The sequence below is a fragment of the Neovison vison genome, chromosome X (assembly GCF_020171115.1).
Source record: "Neovison vison isolate M4711 chromosome X, ASM_NN_V1, whole genome shotgun sequence".
NCBI classification, from domain to species: domain Eukaryota; kingdom Metazoa; phylum Chordata; class Mammalia; order Carnivora; family Mustelidae; genus Neogale; species Neogale vison.
In genome coordinates this window covers 30,610,276-30,637,799 of record NC_058105.1, presented here as the reverse complement: position 1 = coordinate 30,637,799, position 27,524 = coordinate 30,610,276, and the positions used below count along the sequence as shown (strand labels likewise).

Sequence of the window (27,524 nt, the reverse complement as noted above, 5' to 3'; positions counted from 1 at the left end):
TGGCTCAGGTCATGATTTCAGGGTCCTGGGCTCGAGTCCCGAGTTGGGCTGTCTGCTCAGCAGGGAGCCTGATCCGCCCCCCCCACCTTGTGATCTCTCTCCCTCTCTCTGTCAAAGAAGTAAATAAGATCTTAAAAAAAAAAAAAAAGCAAACAAACAAGAAAAAAGAGATGCTCTCAGTGCAGAAGACTGTAATACTTTCAGGAGTTGAGTTCCCCTTTTTAAACTGTTGGCTTCCTCTTATTCCTAAAGAGGGAGGGGCTGTAGGCATTTGGATTCTTGGTGGCAACTTTCCTAGTTCAGCCTTGAGAAATTCCAGGAAAGACCTTTAAGTGCTTTGCCTGAGTATCTCGTTGAAACTGAGGAGAGGTCACCTTTGTTTCCTAACAGGGCCATATTCACTAGCCCTGTACATACCTGAGGATCGATCGGGGAGACATGGTGGTGGTCTAGCCTAGAAACGGGGCTCGTTCCCGAAGTGTAGACACAGACATTTAGAGTTGAAAGTGACTTTAGGAGGCAATGGAATTAGACAGCATTGGGTTTGAACACTTGTCTCTTCCCCTTTCGGAGGTGTGTGACCCTGAGCAAGTCACTTAACCTCTCTGAGCCTTCATTTCCTTGTTTGTGAAATGCTGGGGTAGGACCTACTTTGTGTGAGTGGTGCATGTGTTCAAGGAGATGGTGTTCGTAATGCACCTGACACCACATCAGCATTCAGTCACTGTCAGCTTTTAAAATTATTATTATTGTTAGGTTGAATCACATGAAACTGTTGCTTCTTTAGGTCATATGGTTCAACCTAATATTACCTTCCATTTTGCCACTGAAGAGACCAGATGGAAACCACAAAGGGTGACCTCTGCCTAAGGCCTGCTCCTTTATATTCCAGCCATGTGACGGTGTTGATGGCTGTGGTAATGGCCATCGCTGCATCCTGGTGAACATGGATTATCCCTTGTAAGCGGTGATGGGAGATTTCCTGGCCAGCCTTTTGAGGTTTATAACCCCGAGGCTGACAGTGAATGGCAGGAGTGATCTCGCTCTCCCCTCTCCATCCTTCAGACAAAGCATTAGCATCGTCAGACAAAACTGGGGTGCATATGCCCTTTGAAGCATATTGAAGGAGCAGCTTTGGCTTAGTTTGTACATGTTGGGGGGCTTAGGTGACTGTCTAAAGATCCTAAGTTGCTAAGTGAGATAAAACCTTGAGGTTGTTTTCAGTCTTCAGACTGGAGGATCATTAACACAGGAGCTGCGGATTCACAGATGATTTTTCTAAGAATACAGGCTCAGTTTTAAGTGGCTGCCCTCCACCATTGTTTTAGCAGTATCTAATAGTTTCCCAATCTGGCAAGTAGAAGGAGGATCTGGCATCAAGTTTTGTTTTTGTTTTTGTTTTCTCGGCTTAGTGTTGTTAAAAGAATGTTGATTTATGTGCTTTGGCGTCAGATTAGATCTCTTTCATCACCCAGAGATAGCAAGTCTCACTAGGTGAATAAATTACAAAGCTGTTGTTCGATCCAGGTATCCAGAGGGGCAGAAGCTGAGGCCCACGCTCTTTTTCTACTGAGAAAGGAATCTGGAATTGGGAAAGGTGTGATCCAGCCAAATGCACATTGTTCCTGAGGGGAGCGTCCAGTTCAGGACGCTGGCCTTGGTTTTTGATAAATTAAATAAGCCCAGATTCCCCAAGGGGTGGAGCAGAATGTCGTCCTACAGCAGCTACCAGGGGAGTGAGTCACCGCCTCCGAAAGTCACGCAAGTCACGTGGAAGCCGTCCATGCAACCTCGGGATCCGAGGGGAGGGATTTAGTTTCTTGTCTGATAGAGATGTGCTACCCTTGGTGGTCATTGACAACTGGGGTTTCTACTTTTTTCATGCCAACTTAATATTGTTTACCTTAAACTTTGAAAGAGTTTTTTTTTTTTTAAAGATTTTTATTTATTTGAGAGAGAGAAAGAGAGCACAAGCAGGGGGAGCGGCAAAGGGAGAGGGAGAAGCAGGCTCCCCGCTGAGCAGAGAGCCCAATGCTGGGCTCCATCTCAGGACTCTGAGATCATGACCTGAGCTGAAGGCAGAGGCTCAACCAACTCAGCCACCCAGGCGCCCCTGAAAGAGATTTTTAAAAATTACTTTGTTTTTCTCCCTATGGACTCTCTCCTGAGTTGTTATTTATATGCCCTCAAGGACAAGGTTCAGATTAAGTACTTAAAAAATTCGATTATGATAAAAATCTTTGCTTAATAAAATTCCTCAGCCTTCTCACTGGAACAATATCTAATATACTAAGAGAACTGGGGTTTTTCCCATGATGATTATGATTTATGGCATTTAACCATACATGTTCTGCCTGGTTTATTCAAAAGACAGACAGGAATTATCTTCCAAACAGGAATTATTGAGGATCCTTGAGTCAGAGTGGCTCCTTTTGAGGTATATAGAACTTGGGCTTGGTAAAATTGTGATCTTGGTGAAATTTGCACTTGGAACTTTCATGCCACCGTTACCATGATCCTGGGGCTGGCCTTCGCTTTCACAGGCTGAGAACCCCCATTTCCCCAGCACACATTCATCTCTCAAGGGCCAATTCCTTAATTTGGCACAAGAACGATCATGGTGAAAAAACATTCTAGAAAGCTTTCTGTTGGCATAACTGGTGTGTTCCTTCCCTGTAGGCAGCAACTATGTAGAAAACCAGACGATAAGTAGGTTTCCTGTGAAGGAATCGGAAATTAGTTGTGAAAATGTACTTGTCTAAGAGTAGCTAGAGGTCTCACTGAAGGTAGGCATAGCTTTGCCGGGATAGAAGTATTCAGTGTCCATGGGGCCAAATCCTCCTCTTTTCTCCCTGCCAGAAGTTTGCTCACATACATACCGTTCTTTGTCTTTTCTTTAGGGCTGACCAGCTGGCTCCCTTTTCAGAGTGCGGTCTTGCTTGGGCCTAAGAGCTATTCAGTTTCTCTAACTTGATTTTCGTGTGTGTCTTTTTTATGATTCATTAGTTGTTGGTCTGCTAGCTGTCTGTCTGAGGGTACCCTTACTCCTTGGGTTTGGGGGTACGTCACAGCGGCCCTCATGCTCAGCTGGCCACAGGCGTGGGAAATGGCTGAGTAGCTCCTTAGGGGGCAGATAGAAGTAAATTTGACAAATTTTCCACTTCAAGGCCATCAGCACTTATCTAAAAGGAAATGCTGTCTCCAACTTGAGTCAGAAACCATTGCAAAACAGGAAGCTCCTTGGAGCTCTGATTAAAAGCAGCTTCATTCTTAATTATTCCAACTCTTTTCAGATTGGGAGATGTTAATTTCCTTAACAGCCCTCTAATCTCATTATTCTGAATCGTAATGCCCAGATTTGTGACTTACATCTGTATGCTCTCTAGAAGTCCGCTTTCTGTAGCTCCACAAGCGCATCTACTTTACAGAGTAAGGGTGTGGTGTACTCAGTGCATGTAGCATCTCTTGAAATCTCTATGCTCGTGGGAGAGAGTCAGAAGGGTCAAACGGTACAGAAAGATGTTTAATGAAAACTCTCTCTTTAGTCTCTCAGGCCCTCCTTTCCTTTCTGTCGTCACAGGTGACCAGGATTACTGGAGTCTTTTTTTTTTTTTTTTTAGTTTTTCTAACCCTTCTCATTTCTTTTTCTTTCTTTCTTTTTTTTAAAGATTTTACTTATTTATTTGACAGACAGAGATTATAAGTAGGCAGAGAAGCAGTCAAAGAGAGGAGGCAGGCTCGCCGAGCAGAGAGCCTGATGTAGGGCTCGATCCCAGGACCCTGGGATCATGACCTGAGCCAAAGGCAGAGGCTTTAACCCACTGAGCCACCCAGGTGCCCCAGGATTACTGGATTCTTAAAGAGTTTGTATCTTGATCTTGATAATATACTGCATCTAGTTAGGAAGTTAATTTTTTTAAAAAAGATTTATTTATTCATTTTTAGAGAGAGGGAGCGTAGGGAGGATGGGCAAAGGGAGAGGGAGAGAGAAACCCAAGCTGGCTCTGTGCTGAGCGCAGAGCCCAATTGATAATCTTTAAAGATATTTATTTATTTATTTATTTGACAGAAAGAGAGATCACAAGTAGATGGAGAGGCAGGCAGAGAGAGAGAGAGGGAAGCAGGCTCCCCGCTGAGCAGAGAGCCCGATGCGGGACTCGATCCCAGGACCCTGAGATCATGACCTGAGCTGAAGGCAGCGGCTCAACCCACTGAGCCACCCAGGCGCCCGAGTTTTGATAATCTTATTATGTTACCTTTAACATTTTAGACAGTTGATGTGTGAGCATGGTAGGTTTATAGGCAAATGTCATGATGTTTATACATTTAAAATGTGGGAATTTGTCTTTTCTCTCTCCTGGGGTTTCTCAATGGTGGTACCACTGACATTTGGTGCAAGATGATTCTTTGCTGTGGGGGGAGTCAAAGCTGTCCTGGGCACTGAACCATGTTCAGCAGCATCCTTGGCCTCTACGTACTACAGGCCAATGGCAGTTCCCTCCTAAGTTGTGACAGCCCAGCATGTTCCCTAGGATGGGGGGAGCGGAGAGAGCAAAATCACTGTGGGTTGATAGTCACTGACCTATGCCATCTGATAACCTTCCTTTTTTTCTTTTTTAAAACACATTTGAACATGCTGATGTTTTATTACCTACGTGTATTGCTGTATGTTTGCTAGAGCAATGCCTTTTTACAATTTCCTAACCTTAGAAAATTGCTCCTGAAACCCATCGTTCCAAAGAAGTACCCCTGAACGAGAGGATTTGTCTGCAAGTGGGGTCCCAGTGCAGCACCAGTGAAAGTGACAATCCTAGCATTTTGGTGGAGAAGTGCACCCCGCCCCCGGAAGGTAACAACCAAAAGCACTGTTTGTTGGTAATTTGGGGGATAAAGGCAAATTATCCATGTGTTTATGTTCAGTGTTCGTTAATTCATTCAGTTTTCAAATATTTGCTGAGTTTGATTAGTTCTAGGCACGTGTATATTAGGTGATAAATATGAGGATGTCCCTGCCTTCGAAGTGCTCAGGACTTGAAAAACTGTGCCTCAGAGTTCTATAGCATGTAATAATTTGGCATGTAATATACGCACATATACACCCTCCCCTAAGTTGAGCCTCAGAACTTATCTTGTGAAGCAGCAAGGCATGGATTATCACCCTGATCCATTTCATGAGGAAGAAGGGAACCAAGTAGGTTGCTCTAGGCTTTCAGATTACAGGTCCAGTGCCTTAAAGAAACCCAAAGTACTCTCTTCCTCATTTGATAGAAAGATTAGCTTGATATGCAAGATATAGTTGGGGAAAGATGTTATAAAAGGAAAATGGGCTTGCTGGCCTAGCTCCAGTTCAGGACAAGCCCTAGGGAAAGCTCTCACATGGTCAGGTTAGTCGTTTCATTGCCCCCCCCCCACCTGACACCTAGTTCCTTCTAGCACTTGGGCTGCTTGCAGGGAAGAGATTATCCTGGTGAAGGGCAGGGCTCCTGGAGCCCAGATGTCCAAGAGTCTCAGCTCTGCCAGTGAACAGCTGCGTGACCTTTAGCAGATGACTTAGCCCTTACCCACTTCACTTTCCTCATCTATAAAATGGGGTTGATGATTGTCCCTGCCTCCCAGGACTGTTGAAAGGATTATGGAAGTCAGTATGTGTGAGGTGCTTAGAATAGCACCTGGCAAAGAGTAAATGCTGGGTACATCTCATCTATGAATCCCAGTTCACCCCGTGTTTGGAGGGGTCCCATCTCCCAATTCCAAACCTCAGCACTATGTGGCCTGTTCTCCAGGCCCTTCCCCCTACCTGCATTGCACAGATCAAAAGTATATGAAGTCTCGTTTGTAAAAATATAGAATTCAGTGTTGCCACGAGGCTGGGAGCCTGGTTTAAAACAACTTACTTCCCCTGCTCTCATTTCTTTAGAAGTTTAAGAAATAATCTGAAAATCCTAACTTGTAGTACAACAGTAAAATGGTTGAGGATGTCTCTGGACAATACCCCTTCCTGAATCCCAACATGATGTCTTAACTCAGAAGGCTTTATAACAGTAGAGACTTGAGATGATAACGATTATACAGCTCCCAAAGTCCTACCACACAGTCAGCAGCTACCAGGAGTTATATTAATACTTACTTCCCCCCAGACTGCTTCAGGAGGAATGTTTTGTCTTTAAAACAAGCTGTGTTAGTATCAGTCAAAAGACAGGAAGGTAAATTCTAACTCAGTAGACTTGTTTTCTTTAAAGATAGGTAGAGATATGGGTTGCTTGTGTTTCCACATTCATTGAGGAATGCCGTACTCATTTCCTGCCATGGAAATATGATTTAACCTTGAAACGCTCTTTCCAGTTAGGAATACAAAGTTAGGGTCCCTCAATGATAGAAAAGATATTTTCTTGGGATCTGGAGGTGAGAAAGAAAATTATAACAAGTTAGGTTTGGGTTTTCTCCATCCTGGGTGCTTTTTTTTTTTTAAGATTTTTATTTATTTATTTAAAAAGATTTTTATTTATTTATTTATTTGACAGACAGAGATCACAAGTAGGCAGAGAGGCAGGCAGGCAGAGAGAGAGAGAGAGAGAGAGAGAGGAGGAAGAAGCAGGATCCCTGCTGAGCAGAGAGCCAGATGTGGGGCTCAATCTCCAGACCCTGGGATCATGACCTGAGCCGAAGGCAGAGGCTTAACCCACTGAGCCACCCAGGCGCCCCTTTATTTATTTATCTGATAGAAAGAGAGATCACAAGTAGGCAGAGAGGCAGGTAGAGAGAGGGAGAAGCAGGTTCCCCGCTGAGCAGAGAACCCAATGCAGGGCTCAATCCCAGGACCCTGAGATCATGACCAGAGCTGAAGGCAGAGGCTTAACCCACTGAGCCACCCAGGCCCCCCATCCTGGGTGCCTTCTGAGTAAAATGGGGTGAGAGATCAGGCTTTGGCTTTCTAGAAAAACATTCTCACCATCCCTCGTGCCCCAGAGGGTTTGGCGGGTTGGTCTGACAGGGCAAGAAGCATCCTAAATCCTGGGCTGGGTCTTCTAGGTGATCCCGAGTCTGCTGTGACTGAGCTACAATGTGTCTGGCACAACCTGAGCTGCATGAAGTGTACTTGGCTCCCTGGGAGGAATGCAAGTCCCGACACCAACTATACCCTCTACTACTGGTGAGTGTGTGCGGGAGACCTGCAGGGGAGGGACGGGTCATGATGGTTTGGGGCATGCTGCCATCCAACCTACTTAAAAACCCAAACCGAGAAAAGAACAGCCTGGTTTGGGGGGCTTTATTGTTTTTTGTTTTTGTTTTTAAGATTTTCTTTACTCATTTTGAGATTGAGAGCACAAACACATGGGGGCGGGGGCAGGGAGGGGTGGCAGAGAGAGAGAGACAATCTCCAGCAGACTCCCCGCTGAGCATGGAACCGAACTCGGGGCTTGCGATCTCACCACCCTGAGATCATGACCTGAGCCGAAACCAAGAGTTGGACGCTTAACCAAACTGAGCCACCCAGATGCCCCTATTTATCATTATTTTTAATTGAGGTATAAATTGACATACAATGTATGTTAGTTTCAGGTATGCGACATAGTGATTCAACAATTCTTTCCATTACTCAGGGCTCAGTACAGTTGTCACCTGTCACCATACCACGTTATTACAATATTACTGACTATATTGCCTATGCTGTGCTTTTCATCTCCCTGACTTATTTATTTTATACCTGGAAGTTTGTGCCTTTTAATTCCCTTCGTCTGTTTCACCCGCCCTCCACCCACCTCCCCTCTGGCAACCACCAGTTTGTTCTCTGTATTTAAGAGTGTGTTTGTTTTTTAGATTCCACACAGAAGTGAAATCCTGTGGTATTTGTCTTTCTCTGCCTTATTTCACTTAGCACAATACCTTCTAGGTCCATCCATGGTGTTGCAATTGGCAAGAGCTCATTTTCTTATGGCCGAATGGTATTCCATTGTGTATATATACCACATCTTCTTTTTACAAACCCAAGAAGATGGGCAGTTTGCTTCAGTGAAACGTGCATCTGCTTTTGGTGTCTACCTTCTCAAAATATCTTTTAAAAAAAGTGAAAGTGTAGATCCACAGGATGTTGCAAAAAATGTACGGGGAGATCCCAGAGTACCCTTCATGCAGGTTCTCCCAGAGGTAACATGGCCTATAACTAGAAGGCGATATCAAAACCAGAAAGTTGCTGTGGTTCCAGTCCACCCACCTTACTCAGATTTCACCAGTGTCACATGCATTCGTGTGTGTGTATGATATGTGTATGTGTGTGTGTAGTTCCACGTAATTGTATCACATGTATAAATAATAGGATAGTTCCATTACCACAAGGATCCCCTGAATTGCTATTTTATGCCCATACCCTCCTCCCTTCAGCACCCCCCTCCATCTTCCCCTCCCCCAAGTCTCTAACCTCTGGCAATTACTAATCTGTTCTCCATCTCTATATTTTTGTCATTTCAAGAATGTTACTAGAGTAGACATAGCATATAACTGTTTGAGGCTGACTTTTTTTTAAACTGTATGTAATACCCTTGAGGTCCCTCCAAGTTGTTGAATCAGTAGTTCATCTCTTCTTTTTTTTTTATTCTCTGGTATGGATGTGCCAGTTTGTTTAAACATTTATTCATTGAGGGATATCCTGGTTGTTTCTAATTGTTTGCAGCTATGAATAAAGCTGCTGTAAATACTCATGTGCAGGTTTTAAGTGAGCATAACTTTCATATCTCTGGAAGAAATGCCCAAGAGTACAATTGCTGGGCCACATGGTAATTGCATATTTTGTGTTATAGAAAACTGCCAAACGATTTTCTAGAGTGACTGCCATTTTATATTCCCACCAGCAACATATGAGTGATTGGTACCGTTAAAAAAGGAAAATGGTATCATCCCACCTGAAATGAATATAACATTGTATGTCAACTCTACATTAATAAAAAAAAATTAAGGAGGAACTGATGAGAAAACAACTATTAAAAAAAAAGTAAGTTAGCTCCCCACATAATAGCATATCTGAAATCAGTGTGCACATCCACAAATTTTGTTACATTTCTAAATTAATCTTCAAGCATTTCCTTTCGTTTCAAGCCTGGAGTTAATAGCCACAGAGCAAGGAAGGAAGGACCAGGTTAATCAGTTCAATTCAGTGAGATTTTATTTGGCACACATTGTGGGTAAAGCGCTGAATAGACAGCAGAGCTAAGAGACATGGCTCTTTGCTCATACGGTTTCAAGCATAGAGGGGGAGAAACCACACCCAACAGTTGTCTGTATAAAAATAGCAGTGTATGATGGCAAGCAGAGGCACAGACTCTCTTTAGAAACTAGGTGGAGCTTGGGGGTGTGGTGGTGGTGGCAGGACACAGCTGGGGCTTGGATGAAGGGGGTGGACTACACACATGGGTTTCCCGAGCTTAGATGAAGGGGGTGGACTGCACACACGGGTTTCCCGAGCTTAGATGAAGGGGGTGGACTGCACACACGGGTTTCCCGAGCGCAGGCGCTGGGAAGAGCGCTGAGGAAGGGGCATGTGATACCAGGCTGTGGAAGCGGGAGAGCTTGCATCGGCAGTGCGCACTCCACATGGCCTTGACCCTCCTTCTGTCCTTCCTTCAGACTACCTCTGAGAGAGTGGGGTGCAGAGGGCCATGTGCAGGACTTCCGAAACTAGAGGATAAACATGGCCTTGGCTCCTGGAATGTCCATTTTGCCCGATGACGTGATGAGCCGTATTTTGGGTGTCTCAAAGCACTCTGTGGATCCCTGAGTCGCAGGACCGACTGGTCAGGGCCCTGCAGGCTTCGCACCCACTCTCCTCCCTGGCTTCGCGGGGCGCTCCCTACCAAGTCCCGCCTGGGAGGCCCGCCAGCACGGAGACTGTGTGTGGTTCCATCTCCAGGGCTGTTTTTTCCCCCGAGATAAACAATTCTCATTTGAGGTTTTATAGTTTCACTTGTCCACTTGTGGTAATTGTTTCTCTTTTCATTAAAGTCCCGCAGTGGCTCCCCAGTGGCTTTGGGATAAGGTCCAACTCCTCAGCACTACGGACAAAAGCCCTTTCTGACCTGGCTCCTTCCTCCCCGTCCGGCCCCAGCCTCCCCCTCCTCCTGCTAGGTTCCTCCACCCTCCGGCATCCTACCGTCCAGCCCGTGCCCAGTGCCTTTCAGTTCCTCAAACAGGCCCTACAGATGCTTCAGTGGAACGGTGGCAGCATGCCACGTCCCCTCGCAGCGCAGGCCTCGTCCTCTCGCCTGCCCGCCTCTGCTTTGTCCGCATCTCAGCTCAGACATCACTTCCCTCCCAGAATGCCTGCCTTTATTTCTCAAATCTTGATGCATGCTGGACCATCATGTCCCACGTACCTTGCACATTCCTGTGTCATAGTACATAGCACGTTGTGTCGTCACTTCCTCTTTCCTCAGCGGTGGCCCTTCCAGGGCTGCCATCTCCCTTGAGAGCAGAGGCTGTGTCTTGTTACCCTTGGCGCCTGACACATGGCAGGGGCTCTAGAAGTAACGTTGAAATGCGCTGTAGGATCCAGAGCTTAGAGAACATTAGGGATTAGCATGAGGACTTAGTAGGGGTTAGCAGCTCAGGAGCGTTATGGTCCAGGAGTGGAAAGAGAGAAGGACCGAGTCAGTTGGACTCCCCTGAAGAATTGCTAGTGAAGGGGCCAGAGAACTAAGCCTTGAAAGGAGTAGCCTGCCTCTGATGAGGTCGGGGAAAGCTGTCAGTACAGGCTCTCACGATGTCTTAGAAGTTGGGAGCATAATGCTGTCAGCTCCTCTTGCTTTCCCTGGATTGTTGTTGGTAAAATCACAGGGAAAAACCTTTAGAGTCTGTGTCTGCACAAGGAGCAGGGGAAGGAAGGAAAAGCAGGGAAACCGTCGCTCAGTCCATGGCCGCCCGTGCAGGAGTCGGGGTGGTGCTGGAGGTGAGCACTGGCCCTGTCCCTGGAGTTCATCTGTGCCAAAGACAGGGAGGTGCCTTGAGGCACGCACTAGCACAAAACAAGTCTTAGTGCCAATTGCGAAACCTGCCTCCTCTGGGTGAGTAAATTATTAAAGAATTGGACCCACCAATTGGAACAAGAATTCTTTTTCCTCTGGGTTGAAATAGCCCTCTTCCTCTGGGCCATGCAGCCTCTTGCCAAAGCTGAGAGCAGATGGGGCTCGGGCTGGCTGTCAGCCCTCAGATGATGCCTCTGTGTGGGTATGACTGGCAGCCGTGGGAGGTGGCTCACGAAGCCATCGCAAGAGAGTGGTTCACTGGTGCCCCAGGGGGTGGGTGTCAGGGACACCACTGCTTGTCCTGCGTGTTCCCAGCATCGGTCATCAGTGTGGACTCTTTCTGTAGCATATGCGACCTGTGCTGTCCAATACGGAAGCCATGACTCCCCTGTGACGACTCATATATGAATTCAAATTAATTAAACTTAAGTCAAATGCAGACTTCGATTGCACGGTCTTACTAGTCCCCTTCACGCACGGCTAGTGGCTCCTGCCTTGGACAGCGCAGATAGCAAACGGTCTGTAATCCCAGAAAATCTCCTCGGATGGTGCTAGTTACAGATTCTATAGTCTTCTGCCCTCAGCACCCTGCAGCTTTTTCCGTTAACAGATTATTCGTTAAATGGGCGTAGTGATGTTAGTGCTGTCTCTTAAGGTTGTTGTAAGGGCCGTTACTGGGTGAACAGTGGTTGGAGCTATGCCAGCTGCTAACACATACAGAGTAAGCAATCAGTGCATGAGAGCTATGGTGTGTTTTTTTTTTTAATTCATCCCCACTAGCTTGCAGATTCCGCCGGTACGCATTGGTGGCTTCTTCCCCCACTTGGAAGAATTAGCAGCTTGTCCTTACCTCCTCTACCCCTGACTCCCCTAGAGAGTTCCTTTCTAATCAAAACACAAAAGAAAGGCAGGTGCTTGGCTCATTCATTATCAAGCACTGGAAACTGGTTTAGGTTTAGGTACCAGTTTAAATCATGTCAAACGAACTGCCAGAGACTGTGTCCCCCTTAGAAACTGGAGTCACTTTGAAGTCCCAGGGCAATGACTTGTGGTTCTACAGGGCTAGTATGACATTGAAAGGAGCCTGACCTTACTAGCTCCAGACTAGGGGCACCTGGGTGGCTCAGTTGTTAAGCCTCTGCCTTCAGCTCCGGTCACCATCCCAGGGTTCTGGGATGGAGCCCCGAAGCCAGCTCTGCTTACCTGGGAGTCTGCTTTTCCCTCTCTCCCTTTGCCTCTCTCCCCAGCTTGTGATCTCTCTCAGCATAAATAAAATCTTTAAAAAAAAAAAAAAAGTAGCTACAGGGCGCCTGGGTGGCTCAGTTGATTAAGCAACTGCCTTCGGCTCAGGTCATGATCCTGGAGTCCTGGGATCAAGTCCTGCATCAGGCTCCCTGCTTGGTAGGCAGTCTGCTTCTCCCTCTGACCCTCCCCCTTCTCATGCTCACTCTCGCTCTCTCATTCTCTCTTAAATAAATAAATAAAATCTTTAAGAAAACAGCTACAGGCTAGCTCTGCCAATGAATTTTAGGGAAATTCTTATCACATTAATCATCTTCAGAGATGGGGAAATTGTCTTTAAATCTGGCCATTTCCTCCTTTTGTCTATAGTGTGATTCTGTGGAGGATTTCAGTGTCTGAATCTTCACAGGAAGCACCTGAATGCCTTCTGGCTCAGGTTTGTTACCTCATATTTTGCAAGAAGTGCCCAAAAGTTGTCTTTTCAAAACCCAATATTTCCTCTTTTGTTATTTTGTCCATATTACAACAAAAAATATTTTTTTAATTTCTTATCTGGGGTCCATGAAAGTATATGAAACACCCAAGGTACCAAAGTGAAAAAGGAATCTTACACATTGCCCATTAGAGAAGTCCCTTTCACTGGTTGAAAAAAATAATGTTCTGCCTAGTTATTTTTTTTAAGTTATGTAACAAAAGTGTCATAAATTTCTTCAGTTTCTGTTTCTGGGTGTGGGTGGAGAACATTCCAGGCCTGTCTGATCTAAAAACTAGCCATGGAACTAACTTAGTTTCTAAGACTGTATTCATTCATGAACCACAGGGGCCTACAACTTGGAGAAAAACTCGATGTACCATCTCTTAAGGGACAAGAGCATTTTCTGTATTTTTAAAAAGATTTTATTTATTTATTTGAGAGATAGAGCACAAGCAGGGGGAGCAGCAGGCAGAGAGACAAGCAGGCTCCCTGCTCTAATGCGGGGCTCAATCCTAGGACCCTGGGGTCATGACCTGAGCCGAAGGCCGATGCTTCACCAGCTGAGCCACCCAGGTGCCCTGTATTTTCTATATTTAAATATTTCTTTTCATAGCCTTTGAAGGAATAAGTACATTAGATCTGAGTTTGGGGTGTTTTTTTTGTTTGTTTGTTTGTTTGTTTTGTTGTTGGTTTTTTTTTTAAAGATTTTATTTATTTATTTGACAGAGAGAGATCACAATTAGGCAGAGAGGCAGGCAGAGGAGGGGGGGAAGCAGGCTCCCTGCTGAGCAGAGAGCCCGATGTGGGGCTCGATCCCAGGACCCTGGGATCATGACCTGAGCTGAAGGCAGAGGCTTTAACCCACTGAGTCACCCAGGCACCCCAGGGGTTTGTTTTTGAAGACTTTATTTTTGTAGAGAAGTTTTTAGGTTTACAACAAAACAGAGGGGAAGGTACAGAGATTTAGCATATACCCTCTACCCCTGCAGTTCGTGGCCTCCCCCATTATCCGCACCCCGCCCCCAGGGTGGTATATTTGTCACAACTAATGGGCCTGCCTTGATACATCCTAGCCACTCGCAGTCCTTACTTTACCTTCAGGCCCCGTCTTGGTCTCGCCTATCCTGTGGGTTTGGACAAATGTATAATGACATGTGTCCGTCCTTATAACCTCATACAGAGTATTTTCATTGCCCTAAAGCTCCTCTGTCCTCTGCCTGGTCACCTTTCCCTCTGCAAGCCCTGCCGCCGCGGATGCTTCCTGATGTCCCAGGGTGCTGCCTCTCCCAGAGGGCGCTGTGGTCCGGCCCTCCGGAGGCAGCCTTTGCGCATTGGCTTCTTTCACTTTGTAATACGCGTTTACATTTCCTCTGTGTCTCTTCCTGGCTTGAGACCTCTTTTTTTTTTTTAAGTTGAATAATATCCCTGTGTCTGGGGGCATCCCAGTTCGTGTGTCCACTTACTGGAGGACGTCTTAGTTGCTTCCGATCTTGGCAGTTACGAATAAAGCCGCTGTGAACAGTTGTGCACCATGTTTCACCTGGGCAGGCGTTTTCAACTCCTTTAGGTAAATACCAGGGAGCAGGATCACCAGTCGTATGATAAGAGCATGTGTAGTCTTGCGAGAAACTACCAGCCTCTGCCCCGAAGGGGCTGTAGCATTTTGCATTCCCACCAGCTGCAAAGGAGCACTCCTGTCGCTCGCTCCCTGTCCTCCCTGGGTTTGCTGGTGACACTGCTCTGCACTTTGGCCATTCTAGTAGGTGTACAGTGGCGTCTTGTTGTTTTTAATTTGCATTTCCCTGAAGACATATGTGCAACATCTTTTCAGACGCTTCTTTGCCATCTATCTATCTTCTTCGGTGAGGTGCCTGTTTTCTTACTGCTTTAAGGATTCTTCGTGTATTTTGTGTAGCAATCCTTTATCAGACATGTCTTTCGCAAATATTTCCTCTGAGTCTGTGGCCTGCTTTCTTATTCTCTTACTACTGATTTTTGCAGGCGCCGAAGTTTTTAATTTGAACAAAGTCCAGCTCATTATTTCTTTTCTAGATCAGGTCTTCCGTGTATCTAAAAAGCTTGTCGCCACACTGCAGCTCATCTAGGTCTTTCCCTAAGTCACATCCTAAGAGTTTTATAGTTTTGCACTTTCCATTAAGGTTTGTGACCCATTGTGAGTTTGGCTTCGTGAATGGAGTCAGGACTGTGTCTAGATTCATCATTTTGCATCTAAACACCTGTCTATTGTTCTGGCGCCATTTGTTGAAGAGACTGTCCTTGCCCCCTGGGCAGAGATCAGCTGACTCTGTTTATGCGCGTACCCGCTGTGCAGAAGAGATTCACTGTCAAAATGCTGGCACCTAGGCCCTGGCAGAACCCGCTGAGTAGGGTTCTCAGGAGAGAGCTTGAGGAGTCTGCATTCTATACAGTGACAGATGACTGGAGGTAACAAGTCAAGGGTTTGCGACTCATCCCTGTTAGTTTATTTAAAGTTTAAAGTTGCCTTCCTTTTCTGTAGAACCTTGGCACACCTCCCATTACGGCTGAGGCAGGGCTTGACTCTGGCTTCTGCTGGCTACTATGAGACAGAAGCCGTTGAGACCCTAGCCAGAAAAGTATCATGAGCCCCTTCTGTCGGCCTGCCATGCACTGGGTGCCGATGCTCCTTGGGGAGAGGGGTGCGTAGAGGTTTGGGGTGGGAAAGCAGATCCCAGCAGTGCTGCGGATAGAAAGCAGTTAAAGCCACGTGGTGGAGTAAGACACATAGAAAACCACTGTGTTCTGGAACATTGATCTGGCAGGGGTTAGAGGATAGATAGGTTGATAACGAAGGCCAGCGAGGTCCTTCCAGAGAGGATGTGAAGGCTGAAGTGGTGAGGGCACACACCTGGTAAGGGTTCCGGGAATGTCTTGGAAGAGAATCCAAGAAGCGTTGTGAAGGAAGGAAATAACAGAATGTGGTGAGAGAATACAGGGAAAGGGAGGGGGAAAGGGTAATTTCAAAGGACGTAATCAAGGAGTCCAGAGAAAATGCGCTCAGACTGATGCGAATGGAGAAGGTCAGAAGTTAGGCAGTTTGGCTAGGAAGAGAGGGCATAAGGACATTGACTTTGAGGCCAGAGTGGAACACTCAAATGAACCCGTTAGAAATCTGGGACTAGCACCAAGGAATCCCCAGTGTGGAAATTCTAGTCGAGGGACAGACATGATAAACTGAGGGAGAATGGATGAGGGAGTAAGCAGCAGCGAGGAATCTGCAGAGGGCGGAGGACCGAATGTGAGCCCTTGAAAAGGGAAAAGGAAGAGAAGCCATGAAAGCAAGGCAGGCAGGCAGAAGGGCCAGAGGAGAACCATGGAATTCAGCAGATGAGGCCTTTTCAAGAAGCCTAAAACTTCTCATGCTGGCCTCTTATGATCTCTTATACAGAAGATGAAAAGGAGTCAGGGCTCCTGGGATTTTCATAGCTATTGAAAGTACCAGTGTTGGGGCACCTGGGTGGCTCAGTTGGTTAAGCGACTGCCTTCAGTTCAGGTCATGATCCTGGAGTCCCGGGATCGACTCCCACATTGGGCTCCCAGCTCCACGGGGAGTCTGCTTCTCCCTCTGACCTTCTCCTCGCTCATGCTCTCTCTCACTGTCTCTCTCTCTCAAATAAATAAATATAATAAGTAAATAAATAATATGTATATTTAAAAAAATTAAGTACCAGTGTTGGGGTACCTGGCTGGCTCAGTTGGTTAAGCGTCTGCCTTTGGCTCAGGTCATGATCTCCAGGTCCTGGGATCGAATCCCACGTTAGAGCAGGGAGCCTGCTTCTCCATCTGCCTGCTGCTCCCCCTACTTGGGCTCTCTCTGTCTCTTCCTCTGACAAAGCACCTCTGACAAATGAACAAAATCTTGAAAAAAAAGAAAAAAGAAAAAAAAGAATGAACAAATGAACAAGTGTTTGACGTGTGGCTTGGGTGACTCTTGATCTCAGGGTCTTGAGTTCGAGTCCCACATTGGGTATAGAGATTACTTTAAAAAAAAAAAAAAGAAAGAAGAAGAAGAAAGTACCAGTGTTCATCATAAAGGAGCATTCGTTTCTTGCTAGAGTATGAAATGGAGCCACGTTATAAAAGAGGGTTTTAAGAAGAGCTATCTTTCTATATTGCAAATGTTGCCTTTCACGGTCCTCTTCAGCTGTTTAAAGGAAAACAAATGTCTGCCTTTGTTTTCTGAACACCTTGTTAAAAATAATCCAGAAGGTTGTCTCATTATATCTTGCAGGCACAGCAGCCTGGGAAAAATTCTTCAGTGTGAAGACATCTATAGGGAAGGTCAACACATTGGTTGTTCCTTTGCTCTGACTAATTTGAAGGATTCCAATTTTGAGCAACACAGTGTCCAAATAGTGGTTAAGGATAATGCAGGAAAAATTAGACCATCCTTCAATATAGTGCCTTTAACTTCTCATGGTAAGTTTTAGAAAACCTGTACAACAGTGTGGGTAAAAGTGTTATATCTTTCGAACAGTCAGTATAGAGAATAAAAAAGGAATTATTTTGGTTTTAAGCTTTTCCCAGAAAAAAGGACTGTATTTATGTATATCTTTATTTGACTTTTTTTAAGTGGCAGCCTTGGAAATTCTAATATTATTGAGTATATATGCCACATGCTTTGCTCTTGTTTGCTGCTGAGTGTGCTGAGACTTCAAACGCACAGTCAGTTGTAGAACCAAGACCAGAGCTGGGCTCTTTGACTCTTAAGTTCTGTTCTCTTTTACTGGTGATACTCGAGAGGATGATGCTGCAGAATAAAATGAAATATGATTACTGAATAATCTTTCTCATAGTTGAAAAAGGGCTTTGACTGGAGAAGGAGCGATCAGAAGTGATATTCAAACTAGCTAATGTGCGGGGTGGCGTAGGCCCCGACTGCTCAGAACAGCCAACGCAGCCGAGTGCTGGCCGTTTAGAAAGAGGCCTCAACTTGAAAACACAGTATCTGCTTGAGCTCGTCGAACTTCGTTTTGGAAAAAGCATATAAACTCTCTTTAAGTGTTTCCTCATCTGTAAAACAGGGTCCATAGTCCCTCCTGACCTCAAAGGACTGTCCAAAGTCCCAAATGATATGAGATATGTAAGTATTTTGTAAATCTCTAAAGCTTACTACTGTAAGCATCGTGTTTATTTATTTGCTGTAAGATCCCACCAGGGAGTGCAGATTCTGGTTAAGTATACAGAAAATTCAGGGGCACATAACCATGAATTGACAAAAGTCCCCAAGTCTGGGAGCAGAGCGCTATTCACCACGCCTTCAGACAGTCATGCAGGGGACTTCTAAGTGTGGACCGAAGGCCAGGGGAGTGAGGTTGTGGTAACTCCCATTGTAACTATTTCTAAGTGTACAGTTCAGTAATGTGAAGTCTATTCACATTGTTGTGCAGCAGATCTCTAGAACGTTTTCATCTTTTAAAACTGAAACTCAATGCCCCCTAAACACTAATTTCCCCTCCCCCAGCTTTCTCTTTTCTGCTTCTGTGATTCTGACCACTTTAGATACCTCATGGGTGGAATCCTGCAGTGTTTTCCCCTTTGTGATGGGCTTGTTTCATGTAGTATAATGTCCTCAAGGTTTGTCCATGTTGCAGTACGTGAGAGACTAGACTAATGTTTTAATTGTGGTCTTGGATTGATGCAAGTGAGTGGCAGCTGGGGAAACCCCTGGGGCCCCTCATGATCCATTAGGTAGATACACATCTGGCCCCAAGTGCTTCTTTTCTTTATTCTCTGTGTCACAGCTGGATGTCCTGATTATACCCCAGCCGTGTTCTAACCGGATGGTTGCAGGTCAGAGTTCACATCATCTGCCAGACACCCCAAAGATGTTCTTTGGATGCACTTTATGAGACAATTTAAAATAAGCTTATTTATGGTGACATGAACCTCATCAAAAATATTCTGGGCGCGGGGCGCCTGAGTGGCTCTCATTAAGCATCTGCCTACGGCTCAGGTCATGATTCCAGGATCTTGGGATCGAGCCCCACATCAGGCTTCAGGCTCTCTGCTTGGTGGGAAGCCTGCTTCTCCCTCTCCCATTCCCCCTGCTTGTGTTACATCTCTTGCTGTCTCTCGCTCTCTCTCTGTCAAATAAATAAAATCTTAAAAAAAAATATTCTGGGCACTAATTTGTGTTCTTCCATTTCTGTCTTTCAGTGAAACCTGATCCCCCACATATTAAACGTCTGTTCTTCCAAAATGGTAACTTGTATGTACAGTGGAAGAATCCACAGAATTTTAACAGCAGATGCTTATCTTATCAAGTAGAAGTCAATAACAGCCAAACTGAGACGAATGATATTTTCTACGTAAGTTTTTCCTATCTAGTTGATTTTATTGGGGGCATTTTTCTTTCACTTGAATTTCTTCCAGGGTAGTAAATGGAGACATCGTGAAAGGTAGCTCTTAGATATGTCACCCGATGATGACGATGGTGATGATGAAATTTCTCATCTGGAATAGGGCACGGTGGAAGGTCTGAGGGTCTGTGGTAAGAGCATTGGCCATAAGATTCAAGCCGTTCATCAGTTCATTTGCTAAACAGCTTTTCATTACATATCTGCTACATGCCAGGCACTATTTTGTGTTCACGTGACCCTGATGAAAAGGTCTGTTTTTCCCGTGAAGCCTACCTACTAGGAAATAAGGGTATAAATGAGCAAGCTAATGTCAGGGTATGAATGCTATGAAGAAAGTCAGATGGGTCATGTAGTAGCATGATGGGAGGGCCTGAGGGAACATGATCATCCGAAGTGACGACGTTCGAGATAAGACCAGAGCGACAAGCAGGGGCTAGCCATGTGTACGAAGGAGCTTTGCACACGTGAGAAACATGAAGACTGGCGTGGCCAAAATCAAGTAGGGAAAGACGTGTAAGCAGTAGGCTGGGGTCCAATCCAGTAGATTCTTCAAGGCTCTAGTGTGGCCGTTCCCTGGTCTTGGAGTTTGTGGCAACTAAAGTTGTCAAATTTGGGCAGTCCGCCATTGCTGGATTCTGTAAATTTGCGCTGCTGGGAATCGAGTACAAAACGTACTGATTAGAGGTCCCCGTGGGTACCTGGGATAGGATACGTAACAGGATATGGTGGGACCTCACGGCATCATCTCATCGTTCCACTTTACAGTAGCGGTCACACCCTCGGGCCCGCAATGCTTCTGTCTGAACAACTAGCCAAGTGGGCTTTTGTTGATTCAACCTGAAAAGTTTGCCCAGATTTCAATACCATGGTCTCCGAGGAGTGAAGTCTCCATAAAGTGGCGCCTCAAGACCACAGGGGCTGTGCTGGTCATGGGCATGCCAGCGGCCCTGGGCCCCGGCTGCACTGGAGTTGTAGAAGTTCAAGACCAAGGGTTTTATATTGGCTTTGAAAGGAGCCCCGCATCTCACACATGGACAGATTCCTCGGTCCAGTTGTTTCATCTCACCGTGGGAGTTTCAAAATACTTACTAAAATAAGCCAGTGTTGACAGGCTGTAACCCCAGAGGGAGTGCCCAGGTCCACAGCTGACCAGAGCTTTTCTGGGCATTTGGAGATGAATCTGCTGAAATAGAATAATTGTTACCCATACCAGGAGCCATATGGTACTGCAAAGGGAGAAAGCAGAGGGCTTCCGAGTGGGAAGAAGGTGAGGCTGGGGTTTACAGTGAAGTCAGCTGTCAGAGTGACTGCTCTGGCCTTTACTGCTCTCTTCTGTCCGAAATCCTCAGACGCAGGCTGCTTGTATTACTCATCTGGCACTGAATTATGTCCTGCTGGTTCCCCAGATCACATGGGGAGGCCTTGTCTCCTGGCTAAAAATAGAGCTCCTGGAGGGAGGAGTTCGGTGGTGGTAACTTTGTGCAGCTCCTGCTCATCGTGGCTCATGTGCGGGAGTGAGGACTGTGGGGTGGGCATTTTCATAAGCACCTTGTCTCAGCCGCCTCCTGCAGTGCTTACCGTAACCCTGAGGACCTAGGACCTGTGATTTTATCCCCGTTTCACAGGAGAGAAGTATGCAGTCTCAGAGATTTACTCCTAAGTTAAGTGGTAGAGTCACGATTTCAGCAAGTCTGACTCCAAAGCTTTGTCCCTGACACTGGGGCGTCACGTGACCTCAGTTCACCCTCTTAACTGTGCCATCTGTCACTTATGAAGTGTTCATGATGGACTACACAGATACTCTGCTTGGTACTTCTTGTACAATAGCATGTAACAGTCCATGAAATGGTTCTCCTCTGACCTATATTTTATTGAGAAACTAAGGCTCAGAGAGGTAAAGTAACTTGCTATAGGCCACACAGCTGATAAGTTGGTCTTTCTGTATTCAAAGGTTGGTCTTGTATTAAACTTTGAGAACACCATGTGCATAGTCCTCACTTAAGCAATTCTTGTTGAGAGGTGTCTAGGTGGCTGAGTCATTAAGCGTCTGCCTTCAGCTCAGGTTATGATCTGGGGCCCTGAGATCGAGCCCCGCATGGGTCTCCCTGCTCAGCGGGAAGCCCGCTTCTCCCTCTCCCACTCCCCCTGCTTATGTTCCCTCTCTTGCTCTCTTTCTCCCTCTCTCTCTTTCTGTCCAATAAACAAATAAATAAAATCCTTAAAAAAAAAAGGAAATTCTTGTTGAATTACCTTTTTTTTTAAAAACAAACTAATGCACTGAAAAGAAGGTACGTACTATGGCATTTATCCTCCTAAATCAGAATTGTAGTCTATTTCGAGTGAACTCTGTTGACACATTTGAATTGAATGTTCTTTGTCCTAGCAGATGTTCACCAGCTGCTTCCTCTCCTAAAATGTCATCAGTTTTTGTGTGCTCGCTGATTTTGAGACCTTTCCCCCCCACTTTTTGCAAGATTTTTGAGGAATCATTTTGCCTGATGTTGTAGTTAAGAGGGGGAAGTAGGCCGGGGCAGGAAGTGGTGCCATCACATGGGATTTGGGGTCAGAGGTAGCTAGTGACAGTCACAAAGCAAGGAACGACCTGTCTTTGACCACGCCCCTTCTGCCCAGATTATCCACTTGGTCCTCTGTGCTCCTGTTTTCCTTTTCTCACAGAGTTATCTGAGCAGCTGCTAAACTATGCGAGGGAACTTATGTTTGAACAAGAGCTCAGACCTTCCATTTTACACAGTGATTTGCCAATTTTGGAACGTATATGCATCTGGGAGATAGCCCAGGGGAGGGGACATGAAACTGCAACCAGGTCCCTCAAGTGGTGGCTGGTCCTTGGGATTCCCCAGCAGGTCTCTGATTCCCAAGTGGCTTTTCCTGTGCCCCATACAAAGTGTCGATAGGATGCTTGTCATCATTTAGTTTGCCTTTCCACTCTTCACAGATGCCTCTAGGAACCACTTAGTAACATGCAAGGTCAAAAGTCATAGCCATGTGCTCTGGTCTTCGTCCCGTGTTTGAACGTTTCTTTGACAGAAGTTGACCATTGGTTCCAGTTTTTTTGAAGTACGATTGACAAGTAAAAACCATATATATTTGGGCTGTACAGTGTGATTATTTTCTAGGTGTACAACGTGATGACTCAATGTACATTCCCCTTGTGAGGTGATGACCACAGTCATGTTAACTAACTCACCTGGCATGTCACAAAGTTACAGTTACCCCTTTTTAAATGGTGAGAACACTGAAGATCTACTTACTTAGCGGATTTCAAGTATACAATGTGGTATTATTAACTATAATCACCACACTGTACATTCAATCCCCAGAACTTAGAAGTGTGTACCCTTTGCCCAACATCTCCCCATTTCCCCCAGTCGCCCAGCCCCTGGCAGCCACCATTCTTCTCTCTGCCTCTGTGAGCTCGTTCGAGATCCCACATTTAAGTAAGGTTATACAGTGTGTTTCCCTGACTTACTTCACTTAACTACGGTGCTTTTGAGTTGCATCCATGTTGTCACAAATGGCAGGATCTCCTTCTTTGCCACAGCTGGATTAGATATTCCATTCGTGTGTGTGTGTGTGTGTGTGTGTCACATTTTCTTTATTATTCATCTTTCAGTGCACAGTTGGGTTACTTCCATATTTTGGCTATTGTAAATAACTGACGAATGCTGAAGCAAGCATAGGGGTGTATGTATCTTGTATCTTTTTCTTTTCTTCTTCCTTTTATAGTTTCTTGTTGTTGTTAGAGCACGTGAGCTGGGGCAGGGGGCAGAGAGAGAGAGAGAATCCCAAGCAGCCTCCACATGCAGCACAGAGCCTGACCCAGGGCTCGATCTCACAACCCTGAGATCATGACCTGAGCTGAACTCAAGAGTTGGACGCTCAACCAACTGAGCCATCCAGGAGCCCCAGGGATGCATGTAACTTTTTGAATTAGTGTTTTCATTTTCTCCCCCCAACCCCCCAATTTGTTTATTTATTTTAGAGAGAAAGCACATGTGTAAGGGGAGATTCAGAGGGAGAGAATCTCAAGCAGACTCCCCAGTGATGCGGGGCTCTATCCCATGACCGTTGAGATCATGACCTTGAAGCTGAAACCAAGAGTCAGAGGCTTCGCTGACTGAGCTGCCCAGGTGCCCCCATTTTCTTCAGATAGAGACCCAGTAGTAGAATTACTGAGTCATATGGTATTTTTTAAATTGAAGTATAATTGAGATACGGTATACAACATATTTTTTCAACAATTCCTTACATTTCTCAGTGCTCACCCTAGGCGCCACCATCTGTCACCATACAATGTTATCACAGTATTACTGACTCTATTCCCTGTGTTGGTATTTCTATTTTTAACCTTTTGAGGAAGCTCCGTACTATTTTCCATAGTGGCTGCACCTGTTCACATTCCCACCAACAGGCATATGAGGGTTTCCTTCCCTCCACACCTTTGACAGCATTCGTTGTCTCTTACCTTTTCGATGGTGATGGCCATTCTTATAGGTATGAGGCGATACCTCATTGTGGTTTTGATTTGCATTTCTCTGATGATTAGTGATGTTGAACATCTTTTTGTATCATCTGTTGGCCAGAAGTAGACTATTTATATTAAGCAACAGATTTTCATGTGTTGATTTTTTTTTTCTCCAGTTTTGAAATAATTGCATTTTAGGAACGGATCTTTCTCTTTCCATCAGACAGCAAATGACTTAAATTGTGTGAAGGAGAATTTTGCTTTATATTGTCTTTTCTCTAACCCAATTGTGTTTGATATATTATACTCTCAACAAGGGAGACTGTTATTTTTACTTATTTTTTAAGGTTTTATTTGTTAGAGAGCATGTGTGAGAGAGACAGGAGCAGGGGCAGAGGGAGAGGGAGAAGCAGGCTCCCCACTGAGCAGGGAGCCTTATGCCAGCGCCCTGGGATCGTGACCTGAGCCACTCAGGCACCACTGTGTTTTTTTTTAACTTTTAATTGATGTAGAGTGTCCAATAGAAAAATCACATGAGTTGTTATGTAGAGCTCAATGATTTTTCATAAGTGATTTTTGCAAATGACATTTCTCTTATGTAATCAGCACCTTAGAAGCCCCATTGTGACCCCTTTTGGTCACTGCCCTCCCAAAGGACAATTATTACCTGGACTTCTAATCCCATAGATTAGTTTTGTTGCCTCTTTGTAAACTTTATATAAATGAATTGTACAGAATTTACTTTTAAAAAGATTGTATTTGCTTTAGAGAGAGCATGCGCACACAAGTGCAGGGGAGGGGCAGACTTCCTGCTGAGCAGGGAGCCCGATTTGGGGCCTTGATCCCACGATCCCAGGACCCTGAGATCATGGCCTGAGCAAAAGGCAGCCACTTAACCTACTGAGCCACCCAGGCGCCCCTAGAATTTACTTTTCGTGTGTGTCTGCCTTCTTTCACTCAATGGTATGTTTACAAGTCACAGAGATTTTGTTGCCTGTAGCTGTCAGTGTTTGATTCTCATTGCATTCATTCCATCATGTCGATACATAACTCATTTGATTTCTTCGTTCTCCCTCTGGTGGACATGAGCATAGTTTCCAGCTTGGGGCTTTATGAATAGAGTCTATGAACATTGCCAGCTTGTCTCTTGGTGTGCGCGTGCATACATTTCTGGTGGGCGTGTGTGGCTCAGCGGCTTACCTAGGATCGTCTCTGATAGATAATAAGACTTTTCCCAAAAGGCTGTGCCAATTTACACTACTAAGAGCCAACACTGAGAGTGCTAGATGCTTCACATTCTCAGCAACACTCAGTATTGTCTGGTAGGTGTGTGTATTGTTATCTTGTGGATTTAATTTGCATTTCCCTGATGATTAATGAAGTTGAGCACTTTTGCCCCTGTTCTTTAGGGATTTGAATACCCTCTTGAGAAATGCCTGTTCAAATCCTTTGCCAGTTTTTCTGCTGGGTTGTCTGTCTTTTATTTATTAGTTGGTGGGATCTATGTATATATGTGTGTACGTATTTTATGTAAATATAAGTATATATTATATGATATGTATATATGCAAGTCCTTTGTCAGGAATTGCAAATAATTGCTGTCACTCCATACATGACTTTTTAAAATTTCCTTAATAGGGTATCTTGGATGAACAGAAGAAGTTTACAATTTTAATATAGATGACTTTTTAGCAGTTTTTCCTTTAGGGTTAATATTTTTTTGTTTTATTTAAGAAATATGCTTTAAGGTCATGAAGATGTTCTACATTTTCTTCTAAAATCTTGCTGTACTTATGTATTTATTTGTTCAGTTTATTTTAACTTTCACATTTAGGTCTCCAATCCATCTGAAATGGACTTCGTAAATAGTGTGAGGTAGGGTTCAGGATTCTTTTTTCCTCTGTATGGATATGTAATTGACCCAGCACCACTTATTTAAAAAAAAAAGCAAGCAACCTTCTTTCACTGTGCCTGGTTGTCTTTTGATGGGATAAAAGGGGACCTTGTTAGAAATGGCTAAATGATATAAATTAGTCTTTTGAATTTTTTGAACTCATTTGTTTTTTTATGTCTTCAAGGTTGAAGAGGCCAAATGTCAGAATTCAGAATTTGAGGGAAACCTGGAGGTCAGTAAATTCAACTTTAACTCTTTGGGCTTAAAGTCATAGAATAATTGGGGGTGGGGCAGGGCAACCATAGCCTAAATTTGAGCTACTTTGAGAAAAACGGACTCCTTTGTTCTGTGGATTATTGCCAGTTTTTCTTTGAGGAGTTAAAGTCAGATAATTTGGACTGTAGTCCAAGTCTTAATCATATACAGAATTTGGCAGATAATTATATTTAGGATTCAGAAACAGAGAAAGAGAATAAGCTGGTAACATTCTTTGTATGTTTTTATTTTATATCTAAGGGTACAATTTGTTTCATGGTCCCCAGTGTTCTTCCTGATACTTTGAATACAGTCAGAATAAGAGTCAGAACAAACAAGTTATGCTATGAGGATGACAAACTCTGGAGTAATTGGAGTCAAGCGATGAGTATAGGTAAGAGAACAGGATTTCATTAAAATTTAAACCACTGATGCATGGAAACTAAGCTGAAGCAGAAAATAGATTGGGGTAAAGGATTGTTCTGCATTCTTAATGTCATCCAGAGAATATCTGCAATTGAACTATATTTTCTCTTTTAATTACTGTCAAATCACCCAGGTTTAATTCATAATGTACAGCTCTCTGGAAATCCACAATCCAAAAGGTGTTATTCTCTCTTCTGTCCTGTCTCCATCTTCTTAACAACCTGAACAAAAAGCATCAGAAGGCAGACGCGATTAAGTCTGCAGATTGTGCAGTGCTAGAAGGCTAGCCTGTTGGTGACAGAATCGAGAGTAGAACAGTGACCTTGATGTCGTTTAATAGCGATCAAACTGCGTCTAGATTTGGAAACAACAGTTTCGTGTATGAATGGAGTCACTGAGCAAACTGTGTAAGGCCCAAGTGCAGGATCAGAAAGACCTGTGCTTTATATGTGTGTGTGTGTGTGTGTGTGTGTGTGTGTGTGTATTGTGGGGTGGGGGCATAGGGTTTTATTGAACTGGAAGCTCAGAGTGACTCAGCATTGGCTTAAATATACCTCTAAGGCATATGCAGCCATAGGCCGTGGTGCCGTTGCAGCACCCAGACGGGAGCACTACAGGGTGGGGATGCGGTGTCCCAGCCACGTTGCAAGGGTGCGGTATTCCATTCTGGGCACCACACTGCAGGAGGTTCAGTGGCAGACTGGACTCTATCCCCCAAAGGGTTATCAGGATGTGAGAGAATCTCAAAACTTCGGGAGGACTGGTTGCTGAAGAAAGCTTAGGGGCAAGGAGTCCTGATCACTGAATTCTAATATTTGGGCTAATATTTGTGGTTAGGCAGAAGAGGGAATAGCTTGGGGTTTTTTTTGTGGCTCCATGGGGCAAAATGGGACCAACTGAAGAACTTTCTAATAGCCCTGTAATGGTCAGAGAAACAGATTATTGAGGTAGGTAGTTCCCTGTTAATTGAGGGACTAAATAAGCTATGGGCCAGGCATGGTTGTATGGGTTAGGTCTTGTTGCATAACAAAGCACATCAACATTTGGTGGTTTAAAAGACACATATTTGCCATCTCACAGTTTCTGTAGGTCAGGAATCAGGGCCCAGCTTAGCCTCGTACCTCTGGCCCAAGTTCTCTCGTGGGTTTACAGTTAGGCTGTTGGCTGGGCCTGTAGCCTCATCTGAAGGTTTGACTGGGGCTGGAGAACCCACTTCCAGGCTCACTTATGTGGTCATTGGAAAGCCTCCATTCCTTCCTTGCTGGCTGTTGGATGGAGGCTGTGGCAGGATGAATCGTATCCCTCAGAAAGGTACATTCGGGTCCCAGCTCCT

The 27,524-nt window shown here is 44.9% G+C and overlaps 1 protein-coding gene across 1 annotated transcript in view; it reads left to right on the top strand.

The window, feature by feature from the left end:
• Positions 1 to 27,524, top strand: part of IL13RA1 (interleukin 13 receptor subunit alpha 1) — a 55,347-nt gene that overhangs the window by 8,833 nt on the left and 18,990 nt on the right. Inside the window, exons 3-8 of the mRNA XM_044235923.1 lie at positions 4,711 to 4,849; positions 7,030 to 7,150; positions 17,000 to 17,187; positions 18,928 to 19,079; positions 25,695 to 25,742; positions 26,027 to 26,159. Coding sequence (XP_044091858.1) covers positions 4,711 to 4,849; positions 7,030 to 7,150; positions 17,000 to 17,187; positions 18,928 to 19,079; positions 25,695 to 25,742; positions 26,027 to 26,159 — 781 coding nt within the window. The remainder of the gene's footprint in view (positions 1 to 4,710; positions 4,850 to 7,029; positions 7,151 to 16,999; positions 17,188 to 18,927; positions 19,080 to 25,694; positions 25,743 to 26,026; positions 26,160 to 27,524) is intronic.